At 42.8% G+C, this 18,287-nt stretch overlaps 1 protein-coding gene across 1 annotated transcript in view; it reads left to right on the top strand.

Moving 5' to 3' along the window:
* Positions 1-705: 705 nt before the first annotated feature.
* CYP7A1 (cytochrome P450 family 7 subfamily A member 1) overlaps positions 706-18,287 on the top strand; it is a 32,058-nt gene continuing 14,476 nt past the window's right edge. The window contains exons 1-2 of the mRNA XM_085853868.1: positions 706-996; positions 7,487-7,727. Coding sequence (XP_085709994.1) covers positions 890-996; positions 7,487-7,727 — 348 coding nt within the window. The 5' untranslated portion in view covers positions 706-889. The remainder of the gene's footprint in view (positions 997-7,486; positions 7,728-18,287) is intronic.

Raw genomic sequence — 18,287 nt, 5'->3', positions numbered from 1 at the left:
GGCCAAATCTACTGAATCGAATCCTGAACAATCATGCTCATCATGTAGCTCAAGGAGATCATCATCAGCAGATCGAGCCAAACAGATATTCAAGCCCGACTGCATATTCTGTAACAATGACGGTTGTAAAAAGACAAAGATGAAGGGTACATGGACAACTGAAGCTACTTCACGATTTTAATTTGATGGAGGAGAAACAATCAAGGAAATGTCAGAAATGAAAAGTTATCCCATGCTGGTGGAGAAGCGAGGATGCATCACAACAAGTTCAACAAACTCAACTTGAACAGGCACGTCAATAAACGTTTTATAAACTATGTGAAGTCATTGACACCAACATATTCCATCATAAGCAAGTTATGAAACTAACTGACCCGTGTGACATGTATAAATCAATCTTCGATGCCACAAAGTTTCCAAACAAAAACTGCAGAAGTGGAAAACTCAATGATAAACTGTCGGGTTGTGAAGTTTATGGAAGCAAGTTGATTGCAAATATGGAAGCAAGTTAAAGTAGAAGAGAAGCAAATATGGAAGCCAAACTGCAGTCTCCATGTATATCGATCATCCGACTTCCCTGTTTAAGTTCTCACTGTATAACATCACTTCCCTCAAACTAACCCTCACCCCCCCCCCCAACCCACCCCCCTCCCCTTGTGGCTTCCCCCACCCCAATGAGCCAACAGGACTGATAAAGCTCTTGCCTGTCCCAATAAATTGCCTGGATTTCAAAGGCGTGCGGACAACACGTTCCCTCTTTCCAAAACTCAATGATTCACACTTTTACATTTTAAAAAGTGTTCTTACCTGCTTGTCCTCTTTTTTTTTTCACATCCACTCTCATTCTCCTCAACTTGTATTTGTATACACGGGACTCCATTGCGTTTCCATGGCGTCTCGCACACGTATCTTCTTGTGGTCCATCTTCAGCACCTTGTGGTCCATCTTCAGCACCCTGTGCCTCGCCTTGTGCACCTTGTTTGGTCGCCGCAGAAGGTGAGTCAAACATCGTGATGTTGATTCAAGTAGATTCAACCTTGTAGAGCAACTTCGTACAAAATGTATATCAGTCATTGAAAAGTTCCTGCACGAACAATATGCAATCGTCCAAGACATGGCGACGTTTTCTATTTTTTTTTAAACACATAAGTACATAATTAGTATATTCTTACTAATTATGCACTTATCTGCAAAGAAATAATCCAATATATATATATATATATATATATATATATATATATATATATATATATATATATATACACATACATATATGTTTATGCATACCTTTATTGGCTATCTTGCATCTTATTTGTAGAACTTTTTGAACTTCCACTTAGTAAGTGTACGAACCATAAGTTATTTCGTTATACATATTCAATCTGACCATCATTGAAATCTTTATATCAAAAGTCGTTCGATTCCTTGATACTTGGTTTCGTTTGCATCATATGTGGACCTTTCGTTGAGATAAACTGCAAGATGTGATTAGAAATGTCATCACACAACACCAGCGGTCGGGTCATTGATGGCGGGCTTGCGGAAAATTGTAATAACTTGACATTCCCAGTTGTCGCTAACAGCAACCCAACCTGTTCGTTTATAAACAGGGATTCCCTTTCAAAAAAACTTCAACGCAAAGGACATTACACTCATCAAAGCCTGTGCGATGGTTGCCAACATATGGCCGTTTGTCCAAGCTCTATCCTTTCTAAATGCTAAGCATCAAGCAAGGAAGCAGCACATACTCAAGTTTGACTCAGCCGGAATTCAAACCCCTGACCTCCCAGACTCAGAACAAACACTTAGCGTTACACCAGCGAGTCTGGTATATGAATTGTTAGGTTATACTACAAACATGGTATGGAAAAGCCATTTTTAACGTGTATTGCTTCCACGTATATCAGCAGATACTTTTGCCCACCGGCTCATTGTTCTTTCGTTCAAGGTAACGCTTCTTGATCAACTTTTCCAATAAAATGTTTTCCAAGAGGCGACTTGGCACAACCGACAAAGTGTGTGCTTGCTTTCCCACAAGTGCATGGTTCATTTGGTTGAGAGTTTAATATATCAGTGGTGAAGTTCTGGCACAAGCTGGAATACCTGTGGTCAATTTCTATGATGTTACCACCTTGTATTTATGACCGAGTTTTCATTTGAGCCTCCGAAGAAGTATAAACTGGGCTATTCCACATGCACGGCTTATCTGCCCAATCCTGCCTGCATCGGACCAGGTGTAATTGCTCAAAAGCACCAACAAAAATATCTGTTTAATGTGGTATGTTTAAAGCATTCAAGTGTTGTCAACAGCAAAAATAAAATAAAACAAGATGGATATAATATGGCCACAAACTTTCAATCACAGAAATAGAAGGAAAACCTGGAAATCTGGAAAGAACTGGGTTGGGGAGGCTTAATGGGGGAAGAAAAGATCATGGTTGTGGATGGGGCATCCCACTTGCCTTTGAGCTGTCTGGTCTAGCTTTGATTCCTGAACCGACTACAAGCTGTCAGATTGGTGCTTCTCAGGTTCTAGGTTGTTGCATCAAGAAGTGCACTGTCCCAAGGATGGGCATTAAACCTGGCGTCCTATCTGATAGAATTAGTTGATGGTACATTAAAGATTCCACGGTGTCTTTCGTGAAGAGTAGGCGAGTGGTCGCTGACACCGTCCAACAAATCACAAATTCATGCCCAAAATCAGCTCCAGTTGAGCCAGATGATTCGTGGCCAAAAACCTTTCCCTGACCTTCCCTAGAAAAAGGTGGGAATAACTGAAGCTGTAAAAGTAGTAATAATGTTTTGAAGTCGTTACTATCCCATTGCGATTGTAGTAGTAGTAGTAGTAGTAGCAGTAAAAGTAGTAACTTTGTAGTAGTAGTAGTAGTAGTAGCAGCTGCAGTGACAAATTTGCAGCATTAGTAGTGGTTATAGTAGTAGTTGTAATGGTAACGTTCAAATGTTTTTGAAATTGCCCAAAACGTGGAATATAAAAAAAAAAAATCATTTTACATTGTGAAGTACAAGGGTTTGTGCAATCAACCCAGACTTGTCAATTTGGAGCAATAGCCTGGGGGTACGTGGTTAGCCGGAAAGGTAACCAATTTTATTGCCAACCACAGTGTCCCATGTCCATCTCTGGGTACAGAACTGAACAACTGGCATCCCCCCAGTGGTGGGTGTGGCCAGGGGGGCATTCCTAACTTACCCCAAAGTTGATCTGGATCAGCTTTGTATGGTAACCCATAAAATATCACTTATATCGCCCAAATATCATCCTTAGTACATAACTTGGCTAATGCCAGTCATTTTCTATGGTGGGGTACCTCCTCCAGTCATCAATATATGACACTTCAAAGTTGATCTGGATCAGCTCATGAGGTAACCTCTTGGAATATATGAGAAAATGTTCAGTAGGACCCCATGTGTTATGAATGCCCATTGCCAGTGGTTTCCATTGGTGGGTTACCCCTGCCAGTTGCCCGGAATGTTGCCCCTCCCTTGATTAATTGAACTTTCCAGATGCACATTCCAATGAAAGTCTTACTTCCTCAAAATTTAAAATCCAGGTTTATTTTTTAGTTTAAGTGGGTCTTTATTGAATTCACAACAAGGTCTTACATCAGGATTACAGAAGGGTCAGCGCCAATGGCATTATTGGCCCTATAAAATCAAGGTGATATCACGTAGTGATATGAAAGGCCAAGTATATCCTCTTATTTCTTCCTTCTTTTTTCTCCCTTGCATCCCACCAACCAAACCCAGGAATGACCCATGTGTTGTTTAGTTATGTTAGTGTAACAAAGGTGGCAGCAGAGCATTGATCAGCACTGTCATTGTTTTTATTGCACTGTCATTATCACATGTCTGTCAAGTCAACAGCTTTGTTTTAGAGATTGTCTTCAGATAAAAAGGTGCGTAAAGGAAAAGGAACAAAGCAATAATGTGGGCATACTGCTAAGTTATGAATAATGTCTGTTTCTGTCAGAGAAGTAGTGAATATAGGCCTAGAAAATCTTGGCTAGGCAAGGCCTGGCCTGCCTATAGCATGCAGTGCATGATGTACATGTAGCATGCATCACACATGTTGCAAGGTATCATGGTTATTTTCATATATGGCCTACCCACTTGAACATGTGTAATGACATGGAGTGCAGTCTTAAACATGTGCCGGTATCCTACAACACCAGTTGGAGCTGCATCAGTGAGAGGGCCTAGTTTAATATCGGATGGCACTATTAGATCGGGGCCTACCTACCAAATTCCACTGATTTTGAGTTCAACACGGTTGAATTCCCCCACTCCAAACACTAGTATTAGGCCAGTGTGTTAAACTCCATCATCTCTAGCTATGATAGCCCTTAGATACTGGGTAAACTAATAATTAATGGTTTCATTCAATTTCAGACAATCCAAAATGGTTGTTGACATCCCCACTGACAGTGGCAATGCTGAAGCATCTCAACATTATAAATGGAGTGTTGAATCGATTTTTTGATGTGGCAGGCCTATAATTTAAGGTAAATATTACTGCATGTAGACAGTCTGTAAGTAGCTCACTGAAATGGACTCGTAACAATATCTTTCTCTGAGGATTAAGTCAATTCAAATGTAAATTTTGAACCATATCTATATATATCATTAGATATCTCACTTTCTTTCTCATAAAAAAATCTGTATTACCACCACTTTTTTTTTATAATTTTCAGGGTAATTGTGGTGTTTTCATGGATAAAGATCGTTCAGAGATACAGGAGGATCGAGGACTTGTGGATACTGAAGATTCAGAGGATGCAGACTATCGCAGTCTGGAGGATGGTCCAAATTATGGAATAAAGGAAGAATAAAATTATGGAACAGCTTCAGTCGCCCAAAGGAGGAATAAAACGGTCCAAATTATGAAGAAATTACAATTAATCTTACTTGGATTTACTTGATTCTGAGGTTTCGGTATCTTTCAGGAAAGGAAAAGTCAAGCCACTCCAAATCCTTGAGAAAGATTAATCGTTGCAGTTCATCAATCTATTCACCAGTATGGGGGAGCAATTCGATGATGTTGATGTTGACGTGGCTTCAGAGTTCATCTGCCGTATGTATGCCCAAACAAAGACTCGAGACGTGGATGAGGCAAGACACAAGAAACTTTTTGAAATGACTGGAAAACTTGATAAGGTAAAGTAAAATTTATGAAGTACATGTATTTGAAATATTTTTAGTTTTGTAGGTTTCAGGTCGCCTTGTCAATCATGTCATAACAAATGTTTCATTCAATTTTCAGGAAAAACCCCTTGGCAATGTGAAGAAGCTGGACTGTGCATTGCTGCCACCTTGTCGAAGGACGCTGGAGATGAAAATCCGTAGATCCCAATACATCTCTATGCTGTGGACGATGACTGGATTGACAACATGTAGTTATGGTTGGTCAAAAGACAATGAGGGTATACTGCAGCCAATCTGGTTTGAAGGGTCAGAACTTCCAGACTGTTTATTCACAGATTCAGTGGAAGGGGATAACGTGACATCAGCTGGCGATGGAATAGATCAACAGGACTGTGATGAAGAACAAAGTGATAGCGATAGTGAAGTCGATGCATGGAGTAGAGACTCTGATTCTGACAGTGACGAAATTGACATGTGCGGCTCATTTCGCCCTTCACTTTCGCGCTTAATATCGAAGAGTGGACGCTTCCTTCCAAGATGAAATCTTGATATTTCATATGATTACTAATAATAACTCTAAAAATGGTTTTTGTATGTTGCCATGGAGCACAATGGCATGCAAGATCGACCCAGTTTAAGAGGATCATCTTGGCTTGAATTTTTAATTTACGTAATACAGTACTGGGTAGAACAAATCAATGTAAATATTATGTCGTCCGTGGCTCCGAATTCAGACCGTTAACAAGTGTTCAGGACTGAAAAGCATATTCAAAATTTCTTATCTTGGTTTTAAAGGTATCAACCCCAGTATAAAAAGAATTCCAGTAATGAACAATTAACATCTGGAATCAGCGTCACATGGAATTCTGGGTGTTGCCAATGTGACCAAATTGCCAGAATGGACACCTACTGTAGAAAGCTCTGAAATCTGATAGCATTGGGTAATCACTATGATAATCCAGAAACTATAATTTTAAGCTACATATTTGTACCAGTACTCATATACTCACTCGATCATTAGATTATTTTCTTATCCTACATTTTTGTATTTACGGTTGTTTAAGACATTAAATTGTTTGATGCTTGAAGTTTGCTTGTGGAAATATATCCCATAAATTTATCTCGTAATGAAAAATGCTGACTTTCACCTCTTTTTTAATAGGGTGTCCACTGGCAGATGGGTCTGAATTCCATGGTCCTGAAAGACCCAAAAGAAAATATATTCTCCTGCCTTTCGATACCTAGTGTCTGGTAAATCAGGTCGCCTAATTTTGTTATATTCCAAGAGATTATTTCATCGAGCTGATCTATGTCAATCCAGGGGGGAGTCAACTTAGGAAACCACTGGCAATGAGCATTCATGATACATGGGGTCCTACTGAACATTTTGTAATAGATTCCAAGATGTTACCTCATGAGCTGATCTCGGTCAATACAGAGAGGGCCAACTGACAAGGGTAACCCACCAATGGAAACCACTGGCAATGGGCATTCATAACACATGGGTTCCTACTGAACATTTTGTAATAGATTCCAAGAGGTTACCTCATGAGCTGATCTAGATCAACTTTGAAGTGTCATATATTGATGACTGAAGGGGGTACCCCACCATGGAAAATGACTGGCATTAGCCAAGTTTTGCACGAGGGATGATATTTGGGCGACATAAGTGATATTTTATCGGTTACCACACACAGCTGATCCAGATCAACTTTGGGGTAAGTTCGTAATGCCCCCTGGCCACACCCACCACTGGGGGCATGCCAGTTGTTCAGCTCTGTACCCAGGGATGGACATGGGACACTGTGGTAGGCAATAAAATTGGTTACCTTTCCAGCTAACCAAGTACCCCCGGGCTCTTGGTCTAATTCTGTCTGCATAGTGTCGTGCACTTGCCCCACACACATATAGTGTGCTGAGCAGAATGATGTTACTCGGTTTGCATGTGTCGCTACACTAATCGAGCGCACTCAGAGTGCTCCAAGATAAGTATATTTAGTGCTAATTGTCGATTCTTTTTATCAACATGATAGAAATCCTTTTTCAATGGAATTCTAACAATGAATGTGACCTTTGGATCCCCCATTATCAAAAGTTGTATCACGTGGTATAGCCCACTTTAGGTCTCAGGGCTCATATTCAAGTTACAGCCGTGTCGGAACTTTCACTGTAAGTTTTTCTGTTTAAGTCGAGTTCACCTTTACTATTGTGATTGCCTTTATCAACTCATGATACTATTGTGAAAGCTGCCAGATAAAACTCAATATTTTCATGAGGCTCCCAACTTGGTGACACTGCAGCAGATATATCGCTTACTGTTCCACAGGATGCATGGTGAACCCGCATTGGAGTGCGGATGGATCCCATACCTGGGCATGGCACTACAGTTTGGTGCGAACCCCCTCGAGTTCCTACGGAAAAGACATAAACGATATGGAGGAATCTTCACGTGTCGGCTTGCAGGGAAATACGTGCACTTTGTAACGGATCCATTCTCGTACGGAGCGGTCGCACGTCGGGGTCGCCAACTCAACTGGACGAAGTTCGCTTATGAAATGTCATCAAAGGTGTGCAAGGAATGAGTGAGACATAAACACCTTCATTTATAATCACACTGAAGCTGGATGTTGGGTTGGATTAAAACTTTGGGGAGGTTGAGCAGGTTTGACATGGGTTAGAAATGCTTTTGGCAGTTCATAAAGACCAAATGTTTATTAGATAAGGTATAATGACCGATGCTTTGTATTTGCGTACCAAGTCCGAGCTCATCAAAGAGGTGAACAGAGGGTAGAAGCCAATGTCCTGACATTGGGACATCATCGGGACACGAGTGGAGGAATGAACAGGAGAAGAGAGAAAATGGAAGAAAACATAGCAAACTGCGAATACAACTCGGATAAGCATAATGAAATACCTTATAATACCAAAAGCCTCATAAAATACCCGAAAGCAAATACAAGCTACATAAGCCTCATGAAATATATCCATCCAGAAAAGAAAACCTCATATATCGTGAGGGTTACGTTCCTGGAAAATGCTGCAAGAGTGAAAAACAGGGCCAATGGGAAAAGGGAGGGGGGACGGTCGGTTCCTGGGTTTCGAGAAAATGCAGAGAAACATCAGCAGCAACCAGAAATAAACACGTCACAATTGAAATCATCATGTTATACATGGTGTCACAGAAGTCACCTATGGATTTGGAAATTAAATAACATTTCTGTTTTGTAATAATTTGTTTTTATTTTCTTTTCAGAATTTAGAATAACATTTGAAAATTACCTATTATATGGAAGAATTCACAACTGAACAAAGAACCAAAATCGTGGAATTTTATTTAAAATTTCATCGATCAATTATATTCTCACTCAAGGATCATGGACACCGAATAATTTCACGAAATTCAGAAATTTCTTGGCATTCACTTTCTCCTGATTTGACGCCTCTCGATTATTTTATTTGGGGTTACCTAAAGGAGCGTGTATACATCAATAAGCCCCATACAATTCAGCAGCTCAACGACAACATCTGTGCAGAAATTCGAGGGCTGCAGTCAGTCATTGTCCACTGTTATGGAAAATGCTGTCGAAAGAACCAGTCTCTGCGAGCCGAAAATGGAGGACGTCTAAGCTGCATCATTTTTCATAAATAAAGCAAATTTATCTCCATTATTTAAATTTTCTTTTGGTATAAAAATAATCACATATTATAAAAAAAAACAAAACAGAAATGTTATTTAATTTCTAAATCCCTTGGTGACTTTTGGGACACCCTGTATATATATATATATATATATATATATATATATATATATATATATATATATATATATATATATATATATATATATATATATATATACATACATACATACATAAACTTGATATTGCGCGTCAATGTGAAAAAACAACCGGAGAAAAGAAAGTCGAATAAATTATTGTGCGTAATCTTGTAAACAATTGTATTTATTAATGAACACGGAAGTATTATATCAAAATGGTGATGTTTATTTTATGCTTAAACATAAATCGTTCTTTGTCTATACTACATGTTTGAGATTTTTTAATAAATCATTTCAAAAAAAAAAGATAGCTCCAGCGAACTATACCGCTGAGGTTGTTTGCATTGATCAAATTCTCCCGAAGAGTACTTGACTGAATCTGGAATTGATTTTTTAATAATTTTTTGTTGTCCGATTTGAACGAAACTTGATACTGCACACCACGCGAGAATGGTGAGTAAGTTGGCCTTTATTTTTTTGCGCTATCTTGTACCATTTTGGCTGTATTTCGGGAACATACAAACATACAAGATGAGAGTTTTAGTAATATATACATATATGTGTATATATATATATATATATATATATATATATATATATATATATATATATATATATATATATATATATATATATATATAGAGATATACACCTCGAGAGGTGGAGGTATGCACTGGAGAGAAGAGGAATGATAGTCAGTCGGAGTAAGACGGAGTACATGTGCGTAAATGAGAGGGAGGGTGGTGGTATGGTGCGGTTGCAAGGAGTTGAGGTGGGGAAGGTGGATTGGTTTAAATACTTGGGATCAACTGTCCAAAGTAACGGAGAGTGTGGGAGAAAAGTGAAAAAGAGAGTGCAGGCAGGATGGAGTGGGTGGAGAAGAGTTGCAGGAGTGATTTGTGACAGAAGGGTAGCTGCAAGAGTGAAGGGGAAAGTATATAAGACGGTAGTGAGACCAACTATGTTGTATGGTTTGGAGGTGGTGGCACTAACAAAAAGACAGGAAGCAGAGCTGGAGGTGGCAGAGTTAAAGATGCTGCGATTCTCGTTGGGAGTGATGAGGATGGATAGGATAAGAAATGAGTATATCAGAGGGACAGCGCAGGTAGGACGGTTTGGAGACAAAGTGAGAGAGGCGAGATTGAGATGGTTTGGACATGTACACAGGAGGGAAGCGGAGTATATCGGGAGAAGGATGTTGAAGATGGAGCCGCCAGGCAGGAGGAGAAGAGGAAGACCAAAGAAGAGGTTCATGGATGCGGTGAGGGCGGACATGCGGGTGGTTGGAGTGTCAATGGAAGATGTGGAGGATAGAGCGAAATGGAGACGGTTGATCCTCTGTGGCGACCCCTAATGGGAGCTGGCCGAAAGAAGAAGAAGAAGAAGATATATATAAACAGATGTTTGGTACGACAGAACTTTAATATGGATACAAACAAACACGACATAATAGTGACCGAAGCTTTTCATGCTGCACTCTTCAGGGTAAAAATCGCAGCAAGTGAAGGGAAAAAAAAATGAACAGCAATTGAAAAAAAATTTCACGTGCCTTCACTTCCTCCTTCATTTGCTGCGATTTTTACCCTGAAAAGTGCAGCATGAAAAGCTTCGGTCACTATTATGTCGTGTTTGATTGTATCCATATATATATATATATATATATATATATATATATACACACACACACCCATATATATATACACACACACACACACACACACACACACACACACACACACACACACACACACACACACACACACACACACACACACACACACACACACATACACATACACATACATCTCTTGTACAAGATTGGGACGGTTGAGAGAAGAAGAAGAAGAAGAAGAAGAAGGAGAAGGAGAAGGAGAAGGAGAAGGAGAAGGAGAAGGAGAAGGAGAAGGAGAAGGAGAAGGAGAAGGAGAAGGAGAAGGAGAAGAAGAAGAAGAAGCCTCCAACCAAAAGTAAAAAACTAGTTTGACTCCACTAATTTGAGCAAAAAAGCGAGAGCAGACACGGTCTCAGGCAACGTTTCACCAGCTTCGCAGCCGGCTTCCTCAGGCACAATAGACTATGATTATATCTACATACATATATAGCTTCTTTTTCTTTCGGCTGCTCCCGTGAGGGGTCGCCACAGCGGATCATCCGTTATGATCTGCATACTGATTTAGCACAGGTTTTATGCCGGATGCCCTTCCTGAGGCAACCCTGGTCGCCTCTTACGAAACAGGGATAAGGATTAGGTTTCATCATGATTCCAGGCTGCCCTACACCCTCTCATAGCGCGGCCCAGCGCAGAGCACCCATCCTCAAGCGATCCTCCAACCCAAGCCTCCGAGTAGCTGGGTTACAGGCACATGCCACTACGCCCTTTTCGGTACAAATCGGTACAAATCGGTACAAATCCGTTTCCCCTTCCTTTGTATCCAACTTCTCATACAGCTCGCCATATGCCTTTTCCTTAGCCTTCGCCACCTCTCTCTTGGCCTTGCGCCGCCACTCTTTGTACTTCTGTCTACTTTATTCATCTCTGGCTATCCAAATTCTTTTTCGTCAACTTATTCTTCCTTATACTTTGCTGTACTTCCTCGTTCCACCACCAAGTCTCCTTGTCTTCCTTCCTCTGTCCAGATGTCACACCAAGTACCTTCCGAGCTATCTCACTCACTACTTCTGCAGTAGTTTCCCAGTTGTCCCACACCTCATTACCACCATCCAACACCTGTCTCACCTTCTCCCTGAATTTCACACAACAGTCTTCCTCCTTCAGCTTCCACCATCTGGTCCTTGGTTCAGCCCTCACTCTCTTTCTCAACCTCACCACCAAAATCATCCTACAAACCACCATCCGATGCTGTCGAGCTACCCTCTCCCCTGCCACCACCTTTCAATCTCTAATCTTTTTCTGGTTGTATCTCCTGCTTAAGACATAGTCCACCTGTGTGCACCTTCCTCCACTCTTGTACGTCACCCTGTGCTCCTCCTTCTTCTAAAAATACGTATTCACCACCGCCATTTCCATTCTTTTTGCAAAATCCACCAACATCTGCCCTTCCACATTCCTCTCGTTGACACCATACCGACCCATCACCTCCTCATCATCTCGATTCCCTTCCCCAACATGCCCATTGAAATCCACTCCAATCACCACTCTTTCTTCCTTGGATGCACTCTCCACCACTTCATCTAACTCACTCCAGAAATCTTCTTTCTCCTCCATCTCACACCCCACTTGCAGGGCATATGCAGTGATGACATTCATAATCACCCCTTCAATTTCCAACTTCACACTCATCACTCGGTCAGACACTCTCCTCACCTCCAATTCCCTCTTGACATAATCTTCCTTCAGGATTACCCCTACACCATTTCTCCTCCTATCCACACCATGGTAGAACAGTTTGAAACCATTTCCAATGCTCCTAGCCTTACACCCCCATCCACTTGGTCTCTTGTACACATGGTATGTCTCCCTTTCTCCTCTCCATCACATCAGCCAACTCTTACCCTTTGCCAGTCATAGTACCAACATTCAAAGTTCCAACTATCACCTCCACACTTCTACCCTTCCTACACTCCCACTGCCTCTGGACATGCCTTCCCCCTCTCCTTCTCCTCCTTCGCCCATCAAGACCATCAAGACTATTCTTCTTGAAAATGGGTATCATGAACAGATCATCAATAGATATAGTTACAAATTCCTGAACAATACAAAAATTGGACGTGGTAAATGTCGGGTATACCTACATCTTCCACGTATCTGTCAGGTAAGACCAGATCAGATCTATGACTTGCTACAGGTATCATATAAACCTGTACTAACCTGTTCCATGGTCGGGTTGTCGGCGACTAAACCATCAACCCCCACCAGGATTTTTGGTGAGGAGGGTGATTGGATATGGACACCCAGCATGATTAAAACAAAACCTGTCAAAGGGCGGAGGAGCTCCTTGTGAGCCAACGGACATCCATATCTAGTACACAACTGTGTCGCGGACGTCCTCCTGCAGTTGGGTTACCGCTTATTAGGAGGTTGGTGGCAGGATTTGCACTCCGGCCACCTTAAAACCCTTCATTTCTCAAAACACAAAAACGCAAAGAAATCTGAAAACCCACTTCGTGGGAGTACCTCCTGTGCAGCTTCCCTTCGCAGGGCAGCTCACCGGATGACGGGATTGAGGCAAAGCCTTCGGGACCCCCAATCTTTGATGATAGGAGGGAAACCATGGGGTAACATTCCCGGGTCAGATTGCGGGAGAGTGTGTCGGAGTGGTGCTGAGGTGTCGTCCACCAGACGGCGGTCTCCTTGGGTTAACCTGAGGCGGTCCCTTCGGGTGGGTGCCTGGAATGTCCTATCCCTAAGAGAGGATGATCACCTGTCTCTGTTATCATCTGAGCTCAAGCGTTTGGACATCAGTATTGCAGCACTCTCTGAGGGTCAGAGACCGGATTGCGGCGAGATCATGGTGGGTGGTTACACCGACTATTGGTCTGGTTGCTCTGAAGGTTACCATACCCAAGGAGTTGCTGTAGCTGTGTCCAATAAGCTGACTCCAATGATAATTGAGGTAACACCGGTCAACGAGCGTATTATGAGACGAAGGATTCATCACTTCTTGAGTGTCATTTCCCTGGTCTCTGTTTATGCTCCGACTGAGGTGAGTGATCTCACCGTGAAGGATGCATTCTACGCCACGCTCAAATCTGTGGTTGATCAGTGCCCCAGACAAGATACACTTATAGTCTTGGGGGATTTGAATGCATCGACTGGAACTGATAGGGAAGGTTAGGAGGTGTGTGTTGGTCCCCAGGGGTCAGGAACTGTGAACCTGAATAGCACTAAGTTCCTTGACTATGCAAGAAGTCATGGACTTAGTATGGCTGGTTCATGGTTTCAGCACCCACAAGCTCATCGATGGATTTGATATTTCAACGCTGGCGGTGTGGCAAAGGAGATTGACCATGTCCTCGTTGATGGTCGCTGGAGGATGATCCAGAACTGCAGGATCTACCGGAGTGCTCAGTTCCTCAATACTGACCACCGGCTTTTTGTTGCAACTCTGAAATTGCACCTTGAATCCAGGAGAATGGATTCAGGAGAATCCATCCAGCCTAGGCTGGATTTCGGCAAGCTCAAGGAAAGGAGGGTAGCTAAGGAGTTTGCGAACAGGCTGAGTGGAGATTTGGGGGGTCTGGGTGCTTTGGGAGGCCCTGAAGAGTTGTGGAGTGCCTTCAAGACCACCATCCTTGATGTTACCGGTGGATGTCTTGGAACTCACCATCGGGCAAAGAAGAATTTTGTCTCGCAAGAGACACTGGATATCATTGACCAGAGTCACAGGGCCAGGCTGAATGGCAGAGCTGAGCTGTTCAGGGAGCTGAGGCATAAAACTGTACGTGCGCTGAGGGTGGACAAGGAGGCAGATGTGCGAGGAATCTGTGAGGGAGTAGAGCATCACCTGTGGTCAAGTGATTCTCATCCTGCTTACAGGGGAATTCGCGCATTGCGTTCATACAAGCCCATCCCTCGGTGTACTGCAGTTAGAGCAGAGGGTGGTAGGTTCTTGACAGAGAAGTCCGAAGTGAAGACCTGCTGGGCTGGTTACTTTGAGCGGTTGTACCAGGCTGATCCACCATGTGTCGAGTTGGACGTCAGGGGTGTTACAATAACTGTTGCTGACCCTGCAATCAACTGTGGTGCACCTTTGCTTGTGGAAACACAGGCTGCTGTGAACCGGTTGAAATGGAGGTAAAGCTCCAGGGATCTGTGGCATCCATGCTGAACTTCTCAAGGCTGGTGGAAAGGCTGCACTCGTGTCGTTGTATGCAGTTTTGTGCTCTGCCTGGAACACAAGCATCATCCCAACTGACTGGAAGAGGGGCCTTGTTGTCCCTCTCTGGAAAGGGAAGGGTGATCGCCAAGACTGCAACAACTACCGAGAAGTGACGCTGCTCTCAGTGCCGGGCAAGGTCTTTGCTCGGATAATTCTTGATCGGGTTCGCCACCATCTGATGGGCACCAGCGTCCAGAGCAGTCAGGCTTTACACCAAAGAGGTCAACGATTGACCGTATCCTTGCTCTTTGGGTCCTCACCGAACACAGACTAGAGTTTTGGCAGGGGCTGCTTGCAGCTTATGTTGATCTCTGTAAAGCGTTCGATTCAGTGAATCGGGATGCCCTCTGGAGGATTCTTGGTCTTCATGGGGTGCCACCAAAACGGATCGATCTGATGTCTGAACTCTACTCTGGTACTGAGAGTGCTGTGAGATGTGGTGATACCATCTCTGACTTATTTCCAGTTGTTACTGGAGTTCGTCAGCGGTGTGTACTGGCCCCCACACTTTTCAGCACTTGTATGGACTGCATTCTAGGGAGGATATCGGAGAAATCAAGCTGTGGTGCATCATTTGGGAATGGCAAGATCTCCGACCTTGATTTCGCACATGATGCAGTCATCTTTGCGGAGACTTTAGATATCCATCTGGGGGCCCTCGAGGTCCTGAATGAGAAGTCGGAACCGCTGGGGTAATGGGCTTCCTGGGTCAAAACTAAGATCCAGGCTTTCAATGACATCTTGGATGCTGCTGTCCTGTCTGTGTCTGTTTGTGGTGAGGATGTTGAGGTCGTGGAGAGATTCACTTACCTTGGCAGTGATATTCATGTCTCTGCCGGCTGTGAGTCAGAGGTCAATAGACGCCTGTGTCGGGCCTGGCGAGTCATGGATTCACTGGATAATGGTGTGTGCTGCTTCCAGTGCCTGTGTGGGAGGACGAAAGTCCAAGTCTTCAGGTCCTTGGTGCTTCCAGTCTTGCTCTATGGATGTGAGACAGACTTGGACTCTGACCAAGGATCTGAGACGGACACTTAATTCCTTTGGTATACCAGGTCTCTTCGGAGATTCCTTGGCTATCGCTGCTCGGACTTTGTGTCCAACAAGCGGTTGCTGAGAGAGACTCAAATTACACTTGTTACCTGCATAGTCCGTGAGCATCAGCTTCGGCTGTATGGACATGTGGCTCGTTTTCCTGATGCTGATCCTGCTCACCAGATTCTCTCAGCGAGGGAGTCTCATGAGTGGAGGAGGCCAATGGGCCGACCATGTGCCTTGTGGTTGCAGCAGGTTGATCAGCATCTGAAGGAGATGGGGATGGGCCAGGCACCTGCCTGGGGGATGGCCAGATGGAGGCCCCTGGAGTACCAGCGGAAAGTGGATGCAGCGACGCGCTGCTCTGGCGCATGCTCCCATACCTGACCTTACCTTGGAAATGCAAAGTGTCTGAACGGTTGAAAACCTGATCAAACGGAAAATGTCCCATTCTTACTACGCGGTTCAACCATGAGTGATTTTTCACTTCCCACCAGTTGCTTCATCAGTCCACAAAGATGTTCTGCCTGCCTCTCATTTAAGTTAGATTATTTATGACTTTCAGTGCCAGTCTGATGCTCCGTATGTGAGCCGCACATCTTTGAGTTTGAAGGAACGCATTGAATATGCGATCCCTTTGGGGGATCAGATGGGGTCAGTCATCCGAACAGAGACAACCAACTCGGGCTTGTAAGAATGTATACAGTACGACACCTATTCCCTGTGCCTCTGCAATTCATATATACACATACATATACAGAGATACATATATTCATATATATATATATATATATATATATATATATATATATATATATATATATATATATTTATATAATGGTGTGTGGTGTGTGGTATATATATATATATATATATATATATATATATATATATATATATATATATATATATATATATATATATATATATATATATATATATACATACATACATACATATACCTAGCTACATATATACATATTTCAACATACATATACCTAGCTACATATATACATATTTCAACATGCATATACCTCGATACATATATACATTATATACACATACAGAAATGGATGGCAACCCAAATCCTTTTGGAATAAGTCAAATCCCCTGACATATGCAACAATTTTGACACCGTATGGCATCCTGTCCCGCTTGATAAGCTCCCTGCCTCTGGCTTCGGAGGAACTCTGCACTCCTGGCTCACAGACTTCACCCAGGCATCCAGCGGCACAGCTCATGGACGTGGTTGTCATTGAGGCAACATAGCTCGTGCAGGCAGCGCACTGAGTGTAACTTTGTTCCTGATGCTCTTTATAAATGACCTTCTTGCAATGCTGGAAATCTATCTTTACCATTTTAAAGACGCTTCCAGATAATGTATTCCTCATCTGTTCCTCATCTAGGCAATAGATGGCACCATACACATCTCTTTTTGCCAACCAGTCGACAGAAGCTCCTAGTCTGATAGCGGTGGATCAATGAACCACAGTAAATCTCACACTTTTACATTGTCACTCTGGAAATACCACCCACATCATTCCATATTCTTCTGACCCACCTCATGAATGCATTCCATTTTGGTCAGACATCTCCAAGCTGGCTCCAACATCTTGTCCAGACTCCCTATCCTCTGCCCAGTGTCGTCCTCCCACAGCCTCTTCCAGCTTGTGACAAATGAGACCCTAAGTCCCATCTTCTATGCCTTGAAGCTGTGTACACAAAAAAAGATCTGAGCATCATTGGAGTTGCTCATCAAAAAGTTGGCGTGCACAGCTGCAAAACAACACAACAATCCATTCAATCAACTGTGTACATAATAAATAGATAGCCTCTAATTCAATGCGTTCTGGTCACTACAAAGCAAACCTTGCATTCAGTGCCAGATTTATGGCTCTTTCTTATCCATGTATTGTTGAGAATGGTGACGTTGTGCCAGCAGGGAGCAGCACGATGTCACAAGGCAAGCCGTTCTTCAGAAGCCGGCTGTTCCAGCACTTGTGAATGTTCAAGATCCTGTTAGATCTTTAAACTTTTGCAAGTGTAAACTTTTGAGTCAGTAGCCTGGGAAAATGCCCAATTCGAGTCAAGCCCACAACACCTTGGTGGCTTCCCAGGACTACACACGTGGCCAGATAGACGATTATGATGGAAGACTCACGAACTTGTATGTATTAAATCACGTGGTGTAAAAGGACATTAAGGGACATCAGTGTACTGTTACATGAACTATACACGGATATGAGGGGACACCGCAGACAAATCAACACATGATCATTTGTATGATATTTGTACCTAAAATCTTAGCATTAGGAGCTGCTGTGTTCCCGTTGGAACACCAAACCAAGCCAATCTATCTATAATAACAAATGTCAGTGTACGTCAGTGTGTGTGTGTGTGTGTGTGTGTGTGTGTGTGTGTGTGTGTGTGTGTGTGTGTGTGTGTGTGTGTGTGTGTGTGTATGTGTGTGTGTCCTC

Source organism: Eptatretus burgeri, chromosome 14 (assembly GCF_056783735.1).
Source record: "Eptatretus burgeri isolate ZD-2024b chromosome 14, Ebu_testis_v1, whole genome shotgun sequence".
In the NCBI taxonomy this organism is placed as follows: domain Eukaryota; kingdom Metazoa; phylum Chordata; class Myxini; order Myxiniformes; family Myxinidae; genus Eptatretus; species Eptatretus burgeri.
Note: the sequence above shows the minus strand (reverse complement) of the source record. Positions and strands in the feature narration are given on the sequence as shown.